The sequence below is a fragment of the Vespa crabro genome, chromosome 8 (assembly GCF_910589235.1).
Source record: "Vespa crabro chromosome 8, iyVesCrab1.2, whole genome shotgun sequence".
NCBI classification, from domain to species: Eukaryota; Metazoa; Arthropoda; class Insecta; order Hymenoptera; family Vespidae; genus Vespa; species Vespa crabro.
Window position 1 is genome coordinate 2,559,672 of NC_060962.1, and position 22,419 is coordinate 2,582,090.

General features: G+C 31.1%; 1 protein-coding gene across 3 annotated transcripts in view; it reads left to right on the forward strand.

Moving 5' to 3' along the window:
• The window catches only part of LOC124425992 (protein O-mannosyl-transferase TMTC1-like), a 151,131-nt gene that overhangs the window by 81,058 nt on the left and 47,654 nt on the right, over positions 1–22,419 (forward strand). For all 3 annotated transcript variants that reach the window (XM_046967174.1, XM_046967176.1, XM_046967175.1), the window contains 3 exons: positions 454–585; positions 1,383–1,455; positions 10,672–10,775. In XM_046967174.1, coding sequence (XP_046823130.1) covers positions 454–585; positions 1,383–1,455; positions 10,672–10,775 — 309 coding nt within the window. The remainder of the gene's footprint in view (positions 1–453; positions 586–1,382; positions 1,456–10,671; positions 10,776–22,419) is intronic.

Genomic DNA, 22,419 nt, shown 5'->3' on the forward strand with positions numbered 1-22,419 from the left:
ATTTAATTGGACGAGTCGAAATATTTAATTATAAGTTCTTGTGAGAAAATGTATGATTGTTCTTTATCTTACTTTTCGAAGCTATCCGGAACGAAACAATAGTCTAGTCGAATGCAAAGTGTTCAAAAAAAGAAAATAAGAGAATAGAAAAAGAGGTTTCATAATTAAATAGTTTTGTAGATACTTTTGTTCGTTGAAGTATTTACTCACATGAAATAAATGCGTGTCCTATTCTTTGTTCTATTAGAAAATACGATACTGTACTACACTTTATGAAAGCAATGTAATCTTGTTCTCAATCGAGAATACAATCGTTTAAAAAAAAATTATAAATATCACGCGTAATGTGTTTGACATTTTACGGGAAAATTGTTGACATTTCTTCTTTAGCAGTGATTTGGCTCATAAAATAAACCTATTTAATTAAACCTGAGGGAATTGCTTTTGTTACAGTCAGCAGACAGCCTATGTGTGGAGCAGTGTGTGTCTTGGTACCCTGTCAATGTTGGCTAAGGAAACCGGTGTTACAGTTCTACTCCTAAACCTTCTTTACGATCTTTGTCGTTCCTGGCATTCAATCAGGAGGTGAGTTTAAGTGCGGAAACACATTCATAGCCATGCGAAATTAACGATAACGATAGTGGTTCTTCATTTTTAGAAATAAAATTTATGCTTCGTTAATATGGACTTAACTTCTTATAAACTACGTTATACATAAATGGTTATTTATTTAAAACTATAAAAAAAATGACAATATACTTTTATAAATTATTAAATAGTAAGAATTACATCTTTTTGCGAATAATATTTTTGTGATACACCTTTTGAAAAAAAAAATCTTGTTTGATCGATATTACATCAAGTATTTTAATTAATAATCGTAATAAGATAAAAATGCATTTGAATTATCAAAGAGTACGGACAATAGTAGTTCTGTTTAAAGATACAGATAATAAATTTTAATTAACGCTTAATTTGTAGTCTAATTAAATAACGAACTTAATGTTTTTGTATAATCTCGTGAAATTTTCATATAAAAACGCTTGCATTTTCACATAATTGTTATATAGAGTTTAAAAGTAACTGGTTTGCATAATGAATTTCTGAAAAATTCCTATTCATACGTATTTTTATAATTTATTCAAAAATAAAACTATTCTTTTGAATAAATTATTAAGGTCCATGCAAATTTTCGTATTTGATACGAGTGATAAAAAGTGACAGATTGAAGAGCGATTCAGCATTAAGTATTTAAGTTAGAAAGATCAAATTAGTTAATATGCATGTGCGAAAATGTGATCACCAGGTCTAATTAAAATTTCGTTTTTTAAATTAAATTGATACTGCATTGAGCATTAAAATATCTACATTTTTTATTTCAGATCTATTTCCGAAGCTCGATGGAACGAAGACTCACGACACTTTTCCAGGCGTGCAGCCGCTTTACTAGTTTCCGTAAGTTATTTCCTTCTTTTCGACATATTTATGTATATCCCTATCGATAACTTACTACATATCAAATATTAACAAATTTAATATACTATTCGGCATTCGATTTACATATATATCATAATCGTCTTGAGCCTTTTAATATCGAACTATCAAATCGATTTTTAAAAAAATAATCAAAAAGGACACATAATAAGATAAGATACTCGTACAATTCAATTTCGGTTCCTTTAATGTTCTGACCTAAGCTATTAGTCTATTAATTATCAATAAACGTTAGTGGTAGAAGATCGAATGGAATTGTTCATTAAATAAAACATCGCTTTCGCAAACTCATCGAACCGATCGTATTATCAAAGGACAACGGAAAAGGAATCGTTGCGTATCTGGACATAGAAATACATGTGAAAAAGAGATACAGTGGATGTATGTGTGTGTGTACAAGGGTATATGAGAAAGTGAAAAAGAAAAAAAGGAAGAGAAAGAAACTGAGTGGTGTCTATATAGCAATGGATAAAAGAAGAAAGAGAAAAGAAGGGTGGTTTGAGTGTTGTGGTCGAATAAGGGTGAGTCAAAAATCCTCTTAACCAAGCGCGCAGAATCAGTCGTGCGTAGAAGCCCTACAGAACTTTCAGACGTCCAGCTATCGCCCACTCACACTCTCAGGACTCTTACGTGACATTCACGTATCTATATATATGTACATATATAAATGGTATTGTTACTATTGTATTACCGACAATGTAGGACATCGACAGTAGGTACGATGAATAGAGTAGTGCAAAAAGAGTCGTCAGATCCGTTTACCCCTAATATATACTGTAGACCTTTTCTTCTATCGTGTGCTTATGTATTCCACGTGTGAGACTTTTATTTTTATTTCTTTTTCTCTTTCATAATCCAACTACAAAAGGCACACGTATAGGATTGGCAGTCTGAATTATAATTATAAAAAATTTGACGAATTGAAAAAATGTTTGGCTTGCATTTTAATTTTCATTTGTAATAATGGCCAATGAAAATCACGTTTCCAATGCGAGAGGTATAAATAATGTGTTTAATTTCATGCATTTAATTCATTTTCCAATGATACAAATTACGATAATAGGTAAGCGTCACGATAAAGGAAGGTATCGGTAATCAAATATAAAAACGAGAAAAAGAGAGAGAGAGAGAGAGAGAGGTGGGAGGGAAGAAAAAGAGAAATGAACGAAAGAGTGAAAATCGATAAACGATTCGATGAATTGCGAACACCCTATCGAGTTAGTGAAAAATACGTGTCATCGACAGCCTCGGTGGTCTCAAAATTACGATGGTTGGCCACGATAAAAATATAATTCCGCCGATAAGCACTACGTTTACCGCTGATAAATAAGTACCATTATATTCAGCTTTGCGCAACTCGTTAATGACGATTGCTTTCGGAAATACAGTATTGCATACGGAAAATCGACGTGAAATTTTAATCGACCAACCACTTTGACGATAACCACCGACGTTCAATTTTCATTGAGTTCACTTTGAAACCTGGGCTATCGAGATAGATGGATATACAATATATAAAGCTATATCGTTGGCAATCGTTTCGCTATCAAGAAGAATTGTTTATTACGTTTGAGAAAAAAAATGGGAGCACATTTAAAAGAAAGCGACCAAAGTATTTTGGTAACGTGTTAATTCAGTTAACGATACAGTAATGTTATTTTTATATCTAGCCTGTATATTTGACAGTTGAAATTAAAATTTAGCATGGACAAAAACATTGAAGCCACTATAAAACTTTTACAATGCGAAGCTTTTATAATTTTTATTATTTATTTCCGAGCAACATTATTACGTGAAATAACTCGGTGGTATCGATGTCTACATATAAAGACAATAGAATGTTAATTGAAAATGGAAAATCGAACTGTATGTTACTGTTCAGTAACTTGATCGGTATGTTAAAAATTAATATTTCTTTTTTTAATAAAATTTATAAAGTATAAAACAAAATTATGATTATTTATTAGGAATGAATTATCAACTGTTGGTTTGTTTTTTGGTAATCTAAACTGGAAATACCAAAGTTTTGAAGTTTCAGAAAAAAATTTAATTAAGGGTACAATTCGAGAGGTCCGAGATATTTGGCTTGTAAAACCAAATGCTCAGATACAACGAATAGAGGAACTTTAGAAATATATTAAATATTTAGTTAGGAGAGTAAATATTTAAAGTCATATTTAAAGGTGTCGATTGCTTGAAAAGTTTGATGAACATTAAGACGAGAGCTTGTATTTGTTCTAACTCGTAAACTCATAATTTGTTTAAACGTTTGTAATTTTAGGAAAAGGGTAAGTTCTTTGCTTTTGACGCTACTTAACCTTAAACGCACATTGCTTATTATATTAAAAGAATTTATGGAAAATTCCGAGGCGTAAGTTACTACTATGTGAAAGAGGAGGGAGGGAGAAAGAATCGTTAGACCATTAAAACTATCATCATTGAAAAACTTAGCTGACTGAAGAATCGGAGTCTAAAGAATTGGTTTTTCGTTTCTATTTCGTTTCTTAGAATTCGATCCTTAATCACATTGAATTTGATAACTAAAAAGACCTTTATTTACATAATAGTTTAATGTTTACATGATAGAAACATAGAACGGATCAGAATACTTATTGTGTCTATCCTATAACAATGAGTTTCAAACACTGTATATTCATTAATACTTTGTCGTGTCAATTAAGCAAGCGAAACATTTGATTTCTCTTTTTCTCCGAGAAAACAGCAGATCTTTCTTAGTTAATCCTACGTATTAGTGGACGATCTTAGTGTTCGCATCGTTAATTCTTAACGACCGATATCTTTCGTTTTTATCGTTTAACCCACCAGTCGACCGCCGATGTTTACAGCCTCTCGTGCTTCGAGTAAGTTTAACGATCGTTAACACAGATACAACTGGTCCAGAGAATTTCCCTTTACGATCACGGAAAATAAATGGCATGGCCCGAATTACGAAGCGGCTAAGATAAATTGGTATAGGTCAGGGTGACCAAAGAACGAGGTAAACCTAATTAAGAGTGGTCAACATAAGATGTATCGTTAGATAGAAAAAATAACGATACTTAGGTATAATTAGGAAAAAACAAAAAGGACTTTCTTAACCCACGTATCTAAATCCTTCTTCAATATATCAATTGAAAAAGAGATATAGTTTATCTTTACAGGATTCATTTAAAGGAAAAGAAGAAAAAAATAACAAATAGATACACTCTGGTATTTATACATTCTATTTCACTGAAAAATAATTGAAAATATGTTATTCAAAGGGAATGTTCTCTATGTGAAAGGATTTTCATAGACGACCGTTTGGCGAATATTTAAGAATTTTTAAACGAGTGTATTTCGAGATTCAAACTTCTATCGATAACTGGATCTATCCGGTGGAGCGAATTCTGTCGGTTTTGCAAGGGGTTCTCGAGTAGTGTTGAAAATTCCGTTTGATGAAGCGAGAAGAGGGAAAGGAAATAGGGGAAGAGAGAGAGGTAAAGAGGAAAAGAGGGAGAGAGTGAGAGAGTGAGAGAGTGAGAGAAAGAGTGAGAGGGAGAGGAAGAGAGTGAGAGAGAAAGAGAGAGAGAGAGAGAGATAGAGATAGAGGGAGCAAAAGGAGAAGGGACGAGGAAAATCGTAATACTAGTGGTGGTAGTTAGGTAAAGGGGGTGACTTTGAATGTGTAGTTCGGAAGGTAGGAAAGTGCCGAGGTCACGAGGACCAATCACGCGTTACATCGCCGCGGCGTAATCCCTCGGGGAAGTTTACGAGGTGCTATTAAATCCTCGTGCTTTACGTATACTCGATGTTCATAGTTAAGAAACGGGCGGACTTGCGGCGTAAACCCTCATCGTAGCTCCATTGTGAATTAATTTAAACGGCTTTGTCATGCTGTATCTATGAAATAATGGACTTTTGGCAATATAAACGTTTGGTCCGATGCAACATCTTTTGTTTCGCTTTTGGTTAATGCATATTTAACTGATGGATAATAGTATCAAGATTTTAAGCGAACGTCGTTATAAATTGTCCAAGATTCTAATCTGCTTGTTTATTTTATAATAATTTAATATTGTTATATATCGGACGTATGATACGTAAGTTATATCTATCTATATCGTATATTTAATATGAACGCGTGTAAATTATATTATCATCGCTTTGTAGGCAACTATAAATCATTTTATCGCTCGAAGGAAGTGAACGTTAATGAAGTAAAACTAAACGAAATCGTGTCACGGCAACGTGGTAGTAGTTGAAATCCGTCGTAAGTCGATACAAAGTCTTTTCGTCGTTCAAGCCGTTTCTCGTAGTATCTACTTAGGAAAGTTCTTTTCACGTTTAGCACGGACAGAACTAGAGACATGGACGTCGTGTTGTATCGAAGAAAATCATGAAAGCATGCAAGCTAGCGTTTATTAATACGCCAGACCACTGATGTAGAGATTCGTGCGCATACACATCGTCTCTTAGTCGAACACGATACTGAATTATGCTAATTTATGTCAGAAACAAAGAAGGTGTGCAAGCATAGACTACCTTTCATGTAGTTATCTACTACTTTATAATCTCTCTTATTCAGTATACTCTTTTATTTTTCCGTATTTCCGTCTTTCATTTCTTAGAGCTAAACCGCATAGAACTTTTTTCTTCTTTACTTTTCTTATAAAAATCTTTTTTCTTTCTACCTTTTTTACTATTTAATAATAGTAATGGTAGAATTTTAAAAAAATCTTTTACTTTTTTAATTCTTCTTATTTCTTCTTCAGTAAATAGTAATAAAACGGAAATTTCATTAACTGTTATTTTACGATTATTATTCTTTCATTTAATTACATTAATCTACGTTAAAGTTCGATAATTATCTTTTTTACCATCAAAATATAGATTACATCGAATTACAATTAATCAAATTGGCACTTTTTGTCGTCTTATGCCCTAGTTTTTTTATTAGTTTTTTATTAATGTTAGTAAGTTTGTTAACAAAGATTCTATCAAATTGGCGAATGTAATCAAGTGACAAATCTATTAGAGTCACACATTGTTTATCGATTGTGTGCTGGTATGTTTATTGTTTCTCGATTGACTTACCTCTTACCTGTTATGTGTTTACCTAACATTACCATAAGGTACTTCGATTTACCCTTGCAGATTGTTCACCATTCTCGAGTGCGCTAATATTAGTATTACGTACGATTTATGGCCTACTTGATTTAATCGATTATACTTGGAAAGATTAGAAATAACTTCTAAACTACTGATTATGAATATATATAAGGTCTTAAATATCATAATATCGACAAATAAAATTTACATATCTTACAAATATCAATAAATAAATCTAAATTATCATTCATAGATCATTAATAAACGTCTTACGTTTTTTATTTTATTCGATGCAGATTTTTGCTTAAATTTCGTTCGTTCCTTTCTATATTTGCAAAGCGCAGTTTCTAAGAAACTGGAGTAGAAGGCGTAAAAGAAATTCATGTCGCAGATATAGAAAGAAATATACTTGGTCGATAAGCCTGTAAAAAAAAGTAACTCAGTACGGATTGGCTTCAAGGAAGCCGTATGTGTCTTTTCGGAAAGGAGTGAAAAAGAGAAAGAGAAAAGCATGAAAGTATATGTTTCTCACTTCTACGAATATGTATACAGTGACAGGAAACATTTTACCTCTCCAACGATTCGAAGCCGTACAACGAGAAAAGAGAAGAGAGGATAGAAAAGGGAGAAATAGTTCCGGAATGCACCGCAAACGGCACAAAATCACCCTTCTGATATATCTAGTGCATGCACGTGAAAATAAGAACGCGAGTGTGTAATCACCGAATGATTTTCTGTCATTCTTTAACGTTTTTGTGAACAAAAAATGAAAAAAAAGAAAAAATAGAAGAAATTGAAGAACGAAGATGCGTTCTAAGAAAAAAAGAAAAGGATGTTAAAAAGAAGGAAAAATAAACAAAGTTCACAATTTCATTTTAGAAAAATAAAGTTTGAACACCACGAATATTATACTTTGATGTAACCTAATCCATCAATAATAATCGATCTCTTGACACAATTCGAACGTGAAATTACTAGACAATCCTGGAATCCTCAAAATTTGTTGTGAAAAAGACGTAAAGTCGTTTAGTGTAGCACTGAACATTCGTAGAAATTGAATTTTTATTCGATTCGATGCATTTTGCAGGGTCAATCGATGTCTTGCGGCAACGTAATATGATATTCTATAGGAGTCCGTCGATAGACCAAGAAGACAACTATGTTATAGAAAGTGTTCTACACTTTTTCGCGTAAATGGGATTATGTATTCTGTAAATGTAAATGTTTAAATACGATTTTAAAACAACGTTATTAAAAGGATAATAAAATTCATATAAATGACAAAACGATTTTTCCTATGATATCTGTTTTATCTCTTTACTTTACTAATTATTTACGAGTTATTATTATGTTTATTTGTTCAATAATTGTCAGTTTTTTCGAAATAATTTGGATGTATATTCATACGCCTACATATGTAAATAGAATGGAAAGTACATGAAAAATTCATACACATCCCTTAGAAATAAATGGTTAGCAATGTCAGATAACTAAAAACAACAAGACGTTTCACGATATCAATATATCAATATAAGGTATATAACGAATACAATATAAATATGACTCAAGAAAATGACATTTTTCCACTTCTATGTTAGTTTTTCTTTTTTTATCATTTCACTCTTTCTTGTCTTTTATTAGAATTCTCTCAAGTAATATATTTTCTTGTTATATCATTTCTTTCTTTTTTTTTCCTTTTCCTTTCTTTCTTTTTTCAACTCTATCTCTTTATACTTTTTTGAGATCTTTTCTTTCTTTTTATCTTTCTCTTCTCTTTTTTTCATGTTATTTTCCTCTTAGATTCTTTTCCTTCTTTCTTTCCTTTATTTTCTTTCTTTGTCCTTTACCAGTGTGTTTTCGACAGTACGTGAAAAGAGAGAGAAAGAGAGAGAGAGAGAGAGAGAGAGAGAGAGAGAGAGATAGTGGACAGAAAGCGAAGAAGACGAAAGAGCTGCTAACATTCGTTCCGAATTCTCAGAGTTGAGAACGGAGAGTGGTTTGCTCGAGGACGAGTCAGCCGGCTATTGGGTTAGCGAGCTACCGTGGAACGTGACGGAAATGTGACGACGAATTCTGCTGTGCCTTTGCAAGAACGTGACGACGTTTCAATGTTAGCAACGAGTCCTAGGGATGAAAAAGCTTACTTGTGTTCTTTGACGTTCTCATGAAGAAATTCAGTGCGGACCTTCTTTTAAAAAATATTTCGACTGGTACTTAAGTATTGATATATCGATAAAGTTTAAGAAACGGAATGATACTATCATTTCCTTTTCTTTCTTAAATACGTGAAATTTTTCAATTGAAAGGATTTCGATATAAATATTAGAATTTGTTTTATAGAATATGAAAATATAGTAAAACAGAAAAAATCGTGGTATGGTTATTTACAATTAGATATCTAATTATTTTCTATTTAGGATATCATTGTTTCCTATTTTTATTTTAAAACAAATAGAAATCATTCTGAAAGATATCTTGTCACTGATATTCGATATACGAGTCAAACTATGTACTTTTGCAATTCGATCATTTGTTCAGGGATTTACAGGAAAAAGAATACCGCTATTGTGAAATACGACACTCGATTTAGATTCGTTCGATATCACATGAATATATGTTTAGAGAGATATTATTTTTTTCCCAATTTATTGATTCATACATTTTAAATATTTTATATATACACTAATAGTTCTTTAATTTATGTATTTCCATATGATTTTCTTTTACGATGTTGAAAATTGCGAAAATGTAGTCAGCCTATATCAAAATAATCGATAAAAATCCATGTATTTTATAAAAATATTTATTATATGCATTTTGTACAAAAATAATAAAAATAAAAGTAAAGAAATAACAATTTAAATATCCGTTGTCGTTGCTAATGTATAATGTTTCTCTTGCTTTTTCCTATTTGATTTCAATTTCCTTTTGTTTCTGATATTTTTATTGTTATAATTACAGTTTTGATTTCTAGCATCTTTACCTTTATTAATTTATTATTAATAAAGCTAAAAATAAAGATAAAAAGAAATTTTGAACAAAGACCAAACCAAAGAGCAAATTTTTTTCTATATTTTCGCTTGTAATTTCCATTTTATAATTATGTTAAATAAATACATGAAATCACGTAAAACGTTTATAAAAGTGATTCGTATTAATATACAATAATCTTTATTATTATTTTTGCTATCAAAAAAAGCTGAAGACAAATAATGTATGATATAATTAAAAGATCATTTCAAAGGTATACGATCCGAAAAAATATTAATTCATGATCATGTTTTATTAAGCTCTTTATTTTTTCTTCAACCTTATAACATTATACTGTTACATTATTCATGGAACAGATATTTTTGTTCGACTGTAACGATCGAAATTCTCTTGTATTAATTACCAGAAGGCAACGAGTGAGCTTGTTCACAAGCGGGACACACATTACGTTAAACGAATTTAAGTCACGCGAAAAGAGTTACGTGAATTGCCGTTATTTGTGAAAATATTTAGGAGTAGCCGTTAAATTGCAACGCATAAATATTACCGTTATACTGTAGTAACGTTTCACATTCGCAATTCGCATTTAACGTTAAACGAGGTAGTCTCGTTTCGAGTAGTTGTTTACGATTGGCCAGGCATATACAACGACGATACAAAAAGATAGAAAATATGCATAGTCACGTGAAAACTCTGTAGTCCGAGTAGAGAAAAAATATAATAATTTCAAATATTTTTATATCCAACATCTACAATGACGATATCTAAATATGATATTTTCTGACTAGTTTAATTGAATTCGAAAACTTTCAAATATTTTACAGACAAATTCAACATTTACTATAGTAGTCTGAATAAGATTAGTTGAACTAAAATGTAATTATATTATTAATATTTATATAGTATTTGTTCAATATATTTAGTTATCGATATTTTTACTTATACAAATTATATCAAAATTTTTAAATAATATTATTTACTTTGATTATCAAATCTGATCATATCTTTGACTGAAAAGCAGCAAAGTTATTTTTTTATGACAGTATGAATAAAAGAACGAAATTGAAACTGATCAACTTTTCTCTTTCTTTACAGCTCGGGATACTTTTGGTAGTAAGGCTCGCCCTTCTTCACGGTGCTTTGCCGAAATTTTCGCCACAGGATAATCCTGCAGCTTTTCATCCCTGTTTCCACGTTAGGTAAGTTATATAACGATATATTTATATGATAATCATCACAGATCAAAAGTTTAACGGTGGTTTTCTTCAATCTTCTCAAGCATCAAAAAGTAAAATAAAAATAAAATTTTTATTTCGGGATAACAAATATTTTAAGGGAATAAAGAATATTTAGAAAATAATTTTATCCCACAGTATCATCGAATTGATAAAAATCTACGTTTAGATTGTGCATGAATTTAAATATTCGTTGCTATGCTCGTTAAAAAGCATGAACTGAAACGAACGATATCTGAAAGTTTTATCTGATTCTTTTTTTTTCTTCGATTGCTCGTTCAAAAAGCCCTTTCGGATCAGTACTACTTCGTGAGGTTTAAACCGAAAAAGCGTTCTTTACTAACTTCTCCACTTCTGATTCCCGTTTCTGACCGACTTAGAAGAGGAAGAATCAAACTCTTTTCCACTCGAGGCGTCGCCTTCACTTCTCAAAGAGAGCCTAGAATTTCTTCTACAACTTTTACGAAAATATCTTAGTAAACCACTCGAAACCCAAGTGGCCAGGAGTATACGGTATTCGTACAATTTTACGAACTTCGAATCGTTTTCCCTGATTTCGAACAAAACTTTTACGTTCCTTTCGCTTTGAAGATGCTCCAAGAAAAGAAGTGACGTTTGCATGATGTCTAGGATATCCATTGAAAAAGCATAGATAATAAAAAATTAAGGTAATATCAATTAGTCTTGGAAAAATTTCAATCAAATATTTTGTTAGTTACGAAAAAGTATAATTTTTATTTGAGAAACGGATAGAAAGTCGTATTTCAAACTTTCTTGATTTTTCTTACAATCTTTTATCACGATCATCCTTTCCGTCGTCAGTCCTTTTTTCTTGATTTTACAACTCGACCGGTCAGGTAGAAAATAAATTCCATTCGTCTTCCGATCGATCTAATGGCGAAGCGAGAGTACGATTCTCGCCCTCTACCGGGAATAGCATCTCTTTTCGACTTATTCTGTATATTATAGCTTCAACTTTTCGACTCACACGAACGAGCATAGGAAAAGATTCAAAAATACGATTAGATTTTACGCATCGACGAATGTGTCCGAGGAATCCGATTTCGATTTATTCCAGTCGTCCAACTATACCCATCCTCTTATTTTCCGTATATATTGCCTCCTATTCTGGGAATCTTGAAAGAATGCTGTTCGTGAGTTATTACAATTCGTTGATCGGATTAGTTTTTGTATTACGTTTTATACTGAGATTCATTATTCAGTCTGATAATATTTCAATGAGATGATCGAATTCCTCATAGCGAATTATTTTTGGTAATAAAATAAATATATCTTCCAAGCGGATAATAATAACAAAAACAATATCACAATCTAAAAAATATAGCTACTAAACGATAGACGTCACCTAATTATAGATAATACCTGATGAAAAGTGTATTTGACATTATATTGATGATTTCAGTTGCACGATAAAATGAAAGATCGAATCGTTCGTTTGCAAAGCAATACGCAACCCTGTATCGTTTTTCGATCGCCTACGATCAGTTCATAGCGATCTGCGAAAACATGTGGCTACTTTGTCCGAAAGATAAATTGCAGTTACGTGAGGAGAAATTTTCTCGTCGACCACTTTGAGGAATCTGCAATATTCGGAAATCGAAGCTCGACAAAATATCGAGGCCTTTAGTAATGTATAACGGAAGGGTCGAGAATTTCTTTTTTTTTATTTCTTCGGCAGTAGAATTATTTTATTAAATCCCATCGAGATAAATGCGAATTGTACGCAATCTTATTGTCAAACATAAGATTGTAATTAATCATTCAATGTCTCGCAATAAACAATGAGATTTTCTAATATATTCAATTTATTTTTATAATTTATTCAAAGTGTTCAATACAAAAATCAATGCTCCCTGAGACAAAAGGATCAATCAGAAAAAATAAAACGAGAGTTTCGAATTTCAAGATTACAGTTAACGAGTAGAGGGGTGAATTCGTTCGATAATTTTAGCATATTGAAATATTATTTCATTTCCCCCTAACCGTTTCGTCGTATCAGCATCGTATCGATACTTCTTCCAGCGTATTGTTCGTTCTTATTATTCTTCTTTCCACCCTCGAATCGATTCTCTTTACCAAATCTCGTCGAAACCCTCCACCTTCCAACTCCTCTCTTCTTTCTTTTCGTCAGATCCACTAGAATATTATACGAAATACTTTCCCTTTACTTTCTAGAAACTGGTTCGGAATACTTTATGAGATGTATAATTCGGTCGCATGTAGCAACCTTCTTACAGAATTTATGATTGCTCTAGTCTACGACATGTTGCTTTCAAGGTGTTGGATATTTGACCTTGCAAAAGGATCACAAATGTTACATGTCTTCTTAAGATATCCTAGCAAGTCGCTACATTCTGAGTCATATTCTTTTATTTTTTCTATATATGTATATATGTACATTTGGTCTTCTGTTTCATTAAAAGAATAATATGATGTCTATGTGAACACTTTGCTCTTCTTAGAAAATATATATTTATAGATTATTATTTCACAATCAGTAGATAGCTTAAAATTATACTAAATCTTCTGTCTTTACGTTTAAACATCATTTTGTGTGCAACTGAATCATAACCAGTATATTTTTCTATACTGTGGCCGTTTTAATGGACGTAAAGTAAACTTGTAGTATCGTGAATAAAATCGAATAATACATAAAATAATACATAAAGGCTAGTACTGTTCATAAGAGTAAATAAAGACATGAATAAGATATAGAAATATTAAAATGTTGTAAAGAACTTTAATTCATTTTAATTTCAATAATTTAAACAGATGGTTCAGCCTATTAAGTTAACAAAAATAAATGATCTAATTAGAGTTTAGAAAGTTTTCAATATAAGATATCACAAATTTTTATATTATTCCGTTTCAAATTTATATTTCTTCTCACGATCTTCTTTTGAATCTTCGTAAATTTTGTTGAAAATAAACTATAATAGATCCTAATATATCTCTACTTTCGTTGAAAATGACTGACGCCATGACTGGCAATTTATAAGAACTGCTATTGGTCGACATAAAAATCAAGCGTTGTATTTTAAAACAATGAAATTATCGCTTATTGATATTTATTTGTACTAATGTAAAAAATAACGTCTACGATTTTTCCAAGTATATATACCATTTTTAGATATATGTGTGTATATATAAATATATCACGTTTAAATTTTCCATAATCTTGAACGACATTTGTATAATATTTACATTATATTTACTTTTCTTTGACAACATAACAGATATCCGATCATTGAATAGATTTTTACATATATGTAGATATCATAAATAGTATCGATAGATAAAGTGAATTTTGGATGTTCGTATACAAGGAACATTCCCTTGAGAGGATCGTTATTAGAATAAAGTATTACCTCGTTGTGATACCCGAACGAATACCCCCGACTTACCATGAATACTAACCAACGAGGACTTGAAGCGTTCTCGCTTTAGAGGTTACATGGAGAGAAATGAAGGGAGGGAAAGTAGTGGATACACGAAGTATTATATATGGTGTATGAGGTTGATCCCTTGAGCTCGTTAAAGGGTTACGTTAAAGGATGATTTTACACATTAACGCAATTTTTTCATAATGATTAATTTTAGAGCATTTATTCTATTTTTTGTTTTGTTATCCCCTATTCTTCTTTCTCATATTTTGTTCTTTGTCGTTTTCATAGCCGTATATAATGATATCACTAATACCTCTTGCATACACGCATCGTTTTTACATATTCCGCAGTAGCTTTGAGTAAAATATTAATGATGATAAGCGTATCGTCTACTAGGAAATATGCTCAACGCGTTACATTTCTCTCCCTTTCTCTCTTTCTCTTTCATCTCTTGCTGTTTCGAATTTGCTATTTCGCCTATCAGATCGATTTTATGAAGGTATATTTCCTATTAGGTATATCCAAATTCTATGATTCTCCATCTTTAGTTAACTTCATTGTAGTATACGATGTATTATACATGGGAGTATAAATGATTAGAAGCCAATAGTATAACTAAGTCAAAGCACTTTCAGAATCATTACATACGTCGTTGAGATTGATTGATAATTAAACGATGGCTTTTCATTAATCGTTTCGATAATATTTAAGTTATAAAATGAGAATTCAAATGTTACATTTAAAAAAGCTTTAAATAAAAAGCTTTAAATAAAAATATAACTTTATTTTCCAAGAACAGGAAGTTATAGTATAGTAACAATTTAAACCCTTCCATACAAACCAAAACTCATTATATTGGCCAAAACTTATTTCCCCTTTTAAACTCGATGAGTCTCACAGGAAGTAACTATAAGAAGTTAATTTCCTAAACTAAAAAATCGAGTTTTACATCTGACTTGGTAACTGCGAGAAACTTAAAATTACACAATCATGCTAAGTCATTATAATCAGTTATTCATACAGAATCACTTTGGAAATTCAACAATTGTTATGAATAGCGATTCAAATGAAACTTAAACAAAAAATAAACGCTCAAAGCACTATTTATTTCTTTTGCAATATTATCGTATAAGGTTGATAGTAACATTAAATATTAAGTAAAGCCCTTTATATGTCGCAAGACATATAAAGTTTACTTTTTTCTTTAACTGACCGAGAACGTTCATTGGAATTTATATCGCATTGTAACTCGAAAATTCCTCTCTACGTTTGCTCGTCCGAAGATTTATAACTTTGGGAAGGTTTAGCTCGGAGACACTGTAAAATATATTGCAGAGCGGAAGAAGTAATGCGATAAACGATTTACATAACTTTTCTCGTAAAAAGTTGCTGAACTTTCTACTCAGGTTGCGTATTTAATATCTGGTTTTTTAAAGACATATGCGGCAAACGAAAGTCTGCCTGGCGTATTGCTGTTACTATGAATAAATTCGCTCTCATGGTAAATTAATATATATATATATATATATATATATATATATATATATTAATTTACATTAATAATATATATATATAAATATATATATATATATTAATTTACATTAATAATATATATATATATAAATCAATTGATTTGTAATGCAGCATAAGCTACCGCATTTTATTCAGATAAATAATCTTAATGATTTAACCATAGGTACGCATTATTATTTAAATGATAGAAAAAAATTATTTTTGAATAATTAAATTTCAAGCAAGAATGTAACATCCATCAACTGTGATTTTATTTTAAACAATATTCCTCTTGATTTTGCAATATATTGTAATTTTACCAATCAAGTTGAATATATTGCATTCGACGTGTGATTTTCAATGATACAGAGTATTTCGTCGATAAAGAGCATTTCAGATTTGGAGAGATAAATTAATTTTTCTGACAACATTGACAAAGTACTCCTTGTATCCTGGATTGAAACACTAGCAATTTTGTCGACACTTTATCTTACTATTAACGGTTCTAACAATTACACAATTATTTTATATCGTATAAATTTATTTTTCAAATAACACGTTCACTTGCGGTTGAGTATATAATTATATTTATGAAATCATCATGTTTCAAATCATTTCTAAGAAATATCAACTTACAGAAACATTTTGTTTAAACTGAAGCAATATAATGTGAGAAATATTTGTGTTTCGTTTCGATTTTAAGACTACATTTGCACACACACTCATCTCAATGAAATATGATTTTAGATCTGTCATAAATTTAATAAGATATCAACACCGATTGAACAAAGCTTTTACAAACTTCTGTACTTTCACATCGTATTTGTAGCTAGAAAGCAATTAGGAAAAAATAATTGCTTTCCGCGATATTAATCGTTTCTACACATATAAACAATAAAAGGATTTTGATTTAAAAAATAATTTACCGCGATTTTCTTAATGATTCTAACTAGCTAGAAGGATATTTTTGTTATAGCAAATAGCGAGACAGAAACGCTTGGTTAAGCCTTCTAAGAGCTAGAGTCAGTTTGGATACTCACCTTTCGTATGTATAAATGTTGGATCGTGGTGTCGTTGGATAGACATAACACAGGCATTTTAGTCCTTATCTCAAACCAGGTTCCATTAAAAAGACAGAGCGTCAATAGGTGAAGAGAAAAGGGGATTTACTTTGAGGACAGACCGAAGTTTTCTCGTAAATTACGTGCCATCGGGAGCAGAACTTCGAGCTTTGGATTCCAATCGTCAACGTGATCCTGTCGGAAGAAGAATAAGAAGGAATAGGAGAAAAGAAAAAGAAGAAAGGAACCCCGCGTCGTACTAGTGTTGTCTCCGCTGATCGATCGGTTGATACCACAACAGCTGCCTTTTTTCGATCATCCGAAGTTAACTCTTGAAGATGTTCAAACCACGGATCCATTTTCGTTGGTTCGCCTCATCGTCGAGCGATTAATTCTCGTTACCCTTCGAAAGTTTCACGATAAAACGAACGGCCCACGATCTTCTCGAATCGCAAGCTCGAAATCGAAGAAAGTTCCTACTCAAACCATTTATCAGTTTAAGGTGTCTTGTAAATGTATCGTGTTAACCCGACTCTGCTTATCCCACTATCCACAAAGAACAGAGTGAAAGAAGAGAAGGAAAGCTTTCGAAACCATTACTGAATCGATCTCAGTAAACTCGTTCTTAGTAACATCGTAAAAAAAAAAGTTATTTCGTAAGATCGTAGTATATCTGTAATTTTAAAAGGAACTCGTTAAACCGATACCAGATAGATGGATCTTTTGATAGATCTTTTTTCTTATAGATTTTCAGAAAACATTATTGCTTTCAGGATTGTCAATAGAGTGAATAAAGCTCTTTTGTTATTTTTCCTCGTCTCATCTTATCGGGTTAAAGTTATTTAACTTGAAAACATATTTAAAAATAATATAAAAATTCATTTTTTATTATACTCTTAAATGATTAATATCAAAGCGATATCTATAAGTACTTCTTGCACTCGGATGTATGTGTATGCATTTTTTTCTTTCTTTTTTTTTTTTTGAACGTCAAAAGCATAAAAGCATTGGATGCTTCAGACTTTCGTTTTAGTATCTCTTTTCTCAACTAGTGGAAGCGTTTCCTTGTTATTTCAAAAATATACGTAAAATGCTAAACGAATGGTAAATAAAAGGAAGAAAAAAGGAACAAAGATAAACAAGAAAAAAAGTCAAGTACGTAAAAAAGTAAAAGGGACATTAAAATCGTAAGAGACTGTAAAACGTTTTTTACGTTAACTCAAGAACCCGACGGATTTACGATTTCAACTATATTTTTACGCCTATGCAACTACCAAAACCAACACTGTCACGCTCAGTTAATACTACTAGTCAACTACGGATATACTGAGCTTCTTTTTTGCTATAAGCACGTCCAACCCTCCTTCCTTACGGATAAGGATGAACTTTGTGTACTTCCCCATTCGCAATTTATGCTTCATTCAAGCACCTGCTTACAGAACTGGTAGGAATGCCAAGCGTCGGGAAACTTCGTCTAGGAGTTTATCGTAAAGATTCACGGATAATATAAACCTAGATGCCTATAATTAGCATTGTTCACGGAATGTCCAGACAAGTTTCAGTTGAGAGATAATTTTATCTAAATTTACGAATTAATTAGATAAAATATAGATTTATTCAGGATCATTTTTAATAAATTATCGGGTTAATATCAAATTTTATTGAAGTAGAATTATAAATTAATTTATGAAAAAATAACTTTGCGCGTTGATGACATTGTAAAATCATACGTCAGGGAATATATAATTGGCCTAAGAACTATACGTTGTTTTCGAAAACTCGATCATCAAACCCTCGAATGAAAATTAGTTTAAACGAGGCCTAGTTTTTGTATATTACTGAAATAAGGTTGCGAAGTATAATAATATAACAATATATTCTTATAATTATTATGATACACAGAGTTTACTAATGAGTCGCGCTATGCGATATATTAGAGTTCTAAATTTTACTTTGATAGTTCTAACTTGCGCTTTAGCATGTTACATTGTGACTTTCGATTTTGTGTCGTAACTTGAAAAAACTAACTGTCGGGCTAGACGGTTAAAATAATTTAGAAAAAAGGGAAAGGGAAAGGGAAAGGGAAATTGCGTAGAAGGAGTTTAGAAGTAAAAAAATGTACGAAAAACGAAGTATTGATCTCTAATTGGTTATAAGCGTGTCCGGATAGTTCGTTTAAAATGTTTAAACAATCCCGTGCGATTTTTTGTTTGAATTGACAGCATCAGTAAATATAAATTAGCTTATTTTTAGTTGAAAAACAGTGTTATCTTCTATTGTAATATTCTATTTTAAAAGTGAATATGTATGTAATAATCACTTACAATGAATCTTAACAAATAGATTAGAGATTAATAGATTAGAATAAGCAGAAAGGTTCTTTGAGTAAAATGTAGTAAGCTAAAGCTGTGTGTTCACTTAATTAACTAAGCGAAAAACTTTTTGCCGATTCTTGTTGCTAAATGTTTCAAATCATTTCTAAGAAATATCAACTTACAGAAACATTTTGTTTAAACTGAAGCAATATAATGTGAGAAATATTTGTGTTTCGTTTCGATTTTAAGACTACATTTGCACACACACAAGAAGTATTTGTTTCTGTTGCTACGTATTTCCTGTTTTTCTTTGATCTTTACCGTTCCGAATGGATACAGGAAACAAGCGGCGACATTTGTTGCCGACAACAAAAACACGAAAGAAACCTGGAAAAACATTCGACAACAAGCGGTGATTTTTCAAGATACATGAAACATCAAGAAAAAGTATCTCTTTGTCGTTTCAGAAAGCATACAGCTTAACGATACGTCTTTCTTGACGCTGGGTTTGGATTCGGGATTTACTTATCAATAGAATGCATAGATAGGGCGTTATCTAGTAAAATTTTTAATAAAACTAAAAATCTTAAATCAACGTAAAAGATGTTATTAAAAAAAGTTTATTTCATTTTTTTTATTTAGATGCTTGACTTTGAACATTTTTTATTACTTGTTTTTTGTCTATTCTTTAATTTCTAGCATACTCTGCTATCGAAGATAATTATGTTTCGTTTGCTATATAACACGATATACAGGGTGGGGCAATAATATTAATCACCTTGAATGTTCCGGTTCATTGTAGAGATATCAGGAAATTTTGTTTACAAAAGTCATACGGTGCGAAAGTGGCCATAATATGACAGTAATAATTTTTTCGTAGGTGAAAACGTAAAGAACATATGGAGGTCAACTATGTTCTTCTAAATAAAATTATATGTTTTTAATAAAATTGGTTGATACAGCTCAACAATCTCTATAAAAAAATATTAATTCATGTATGTCAAAAAAGTTTTATTTTAGGAAATATTTTAATTTGAATATTGGTTCATTCAAGAAATCATGTAGAGAGACGACTATTAGTTTATTTAAAATTTACTATTAGTTTATTGTAAATAGTAGTAGTATAAAATAAGAGTAAATAATAATAGTTAGTGATAGTTTCTTTGATTATTATGGATTTATTTTGCATTTATTTGTTTCAAATTTCTTCGATATTTAATTTCGAGAAATATTCTCATTAAATGAAAGATGTGGCTATTAATAATGCTGTAAAAATTGTTTCTTTGTTAAACAAATAATTTATTTATCAATTATTTATTAATTTATGTAATTTTATGTAATTTTATAATTCAGTTATTATTTCATGTGATTCTTTTTTAGATAGAATAAGTTAAATTTATTTCGTAAGAATTTGTTTATAAAAATAGTTTATAAGAAATTGTCAATTAATCATTAATAATATGCAAAAAATTAAGAAAATTCTACCTTTTAAAATGATAGTTGATTCAAGATGTTTAATTCCGGAGATATTTTCATTAAATCAAATACATTCACTTTGACCTAGTAACCGACATAATTTCATTCAATTGTTTCATTGATGACACACTGACCTACATAAATTCCGAGAATTTATTTCGGCTTATTACTACTACTACTATTACTATGAACAACTGTACTATATAAATAATGAATGGAAACTTTTTGAAAATATTTTCGAAATAGAAAGTCGTAGAGACTTGAAACAAATACCATGTAAAGCATTTTTAAATTTTTATTTATTTAAATATTGCAATAATATTGTTATAATAAAAGTTATTTTGTTAATTATTTTTAAAATTAAATATTTTCTTTTCTTTCGTAATAAAGACATAACTATAATAAAATCATTAAAATTTTTGTTATAATTATTTTTGAAAATTATTAAATATTAAAATTAAATGTTAATATAAATTTTATATTGCTTTTTTTTTGAAGATTTATTAATCAATGTATGACGTTTGTAGACAAAGTTTCTCCATATCTCTAAAAATAGTGGAGATATTCCAAGTTATTGCCTCACCTTATATATAGAGGCTTCAATCTTTATAGATTGTCTTTAAATTAATTGATGACGAACTCAAACTCTCATATGACGTTATGTAACATTTTCTTTTTTTTTCCTTTTTCTTTTGTAAAGTAAAATATGAGGAGTTTTGATTTTTCGTATTCATTTTGTTCGAATCACCGGAGATCCTGATGTGGGAATAAAACGTCTCCAGCAAAATCTGCGGCGTAGGTGCTGTCGACTGCACGTAATTAGTTATATCCGGAGGGTCTAGGAAAGCACTCTCTGACAAGTTTCCAGGCTGTAGAAAATTTTATACTTCGCGGTGGAACAAAGGCACCTAGATGATATCAAACAGCTTTTGTGGCTTTTTCAACGGCTTTTCCGGCCGACATCAAAGAATTAGTGACCGTGATGTTATTGGGTCTTCTTTATCACTGGGACCGTAGAACATCTTAACTTTCTTTCCTACCAGTATACGCTGGAAACTTTAGAATAGCGAACGTCATGGTAAAACTTTTTTCTACAGCCTTTTTTACACCCATTTTCTTTCAAATTCAAGAATATAATAAATCTTCTCATTAGGATTGGATTTAAGCAAACCAAAGAAGGAGCGGGATGATACATTTTATTCCATGTTCGAGAATAATTTACCAAGTAATTAAGTTACTCCTATTACGTCGAACGAGAAATACGATTTTCACAAGTTTCACGACGTATTTGATGAAAACGATTTGAGCTTATCCAGACTATTTCGTTCGTAGAGATAATGTTAAAGTATAACCTCAAAGAGAAAATAGATAGGAGGCACTAGAGAGGATAGAATAAAAAAGATAGTAGTGGAGAGATAGGTAGGAAAAATAAAGCATCATCGGATATGCCAGCTACAGAGTATCCAATTAGTCGACACTCAAGGGAGGACAGTACACAGTTGTAGAGTGAAGAACGCCTTGAGGTAGCTCCGCCTAGAATCAACCGACTACAGTAGTACATCCCCGTGGTTTGTAGTTTTGTGCATCTGCCACTCCACCCGCTTTAGCCCATTTCCACGAGGCGCTATAGCTTGCGGTATACAAGAAGGACTACTTAACTTCGCTTCGTTGCTTTCCAACGCGTATCGTCCCAAACCCCTCTCTTGTGGCATGCTTCTCCTTCCACACGAAGTCCTTCATTCACTCTTATACTCGAAGAAGGAGACCGTCTACCGTTGCTACAAATGGATTGTAGCATCATAATGAAGAGACTTCATTCTCTCGGATCTTCTTATAA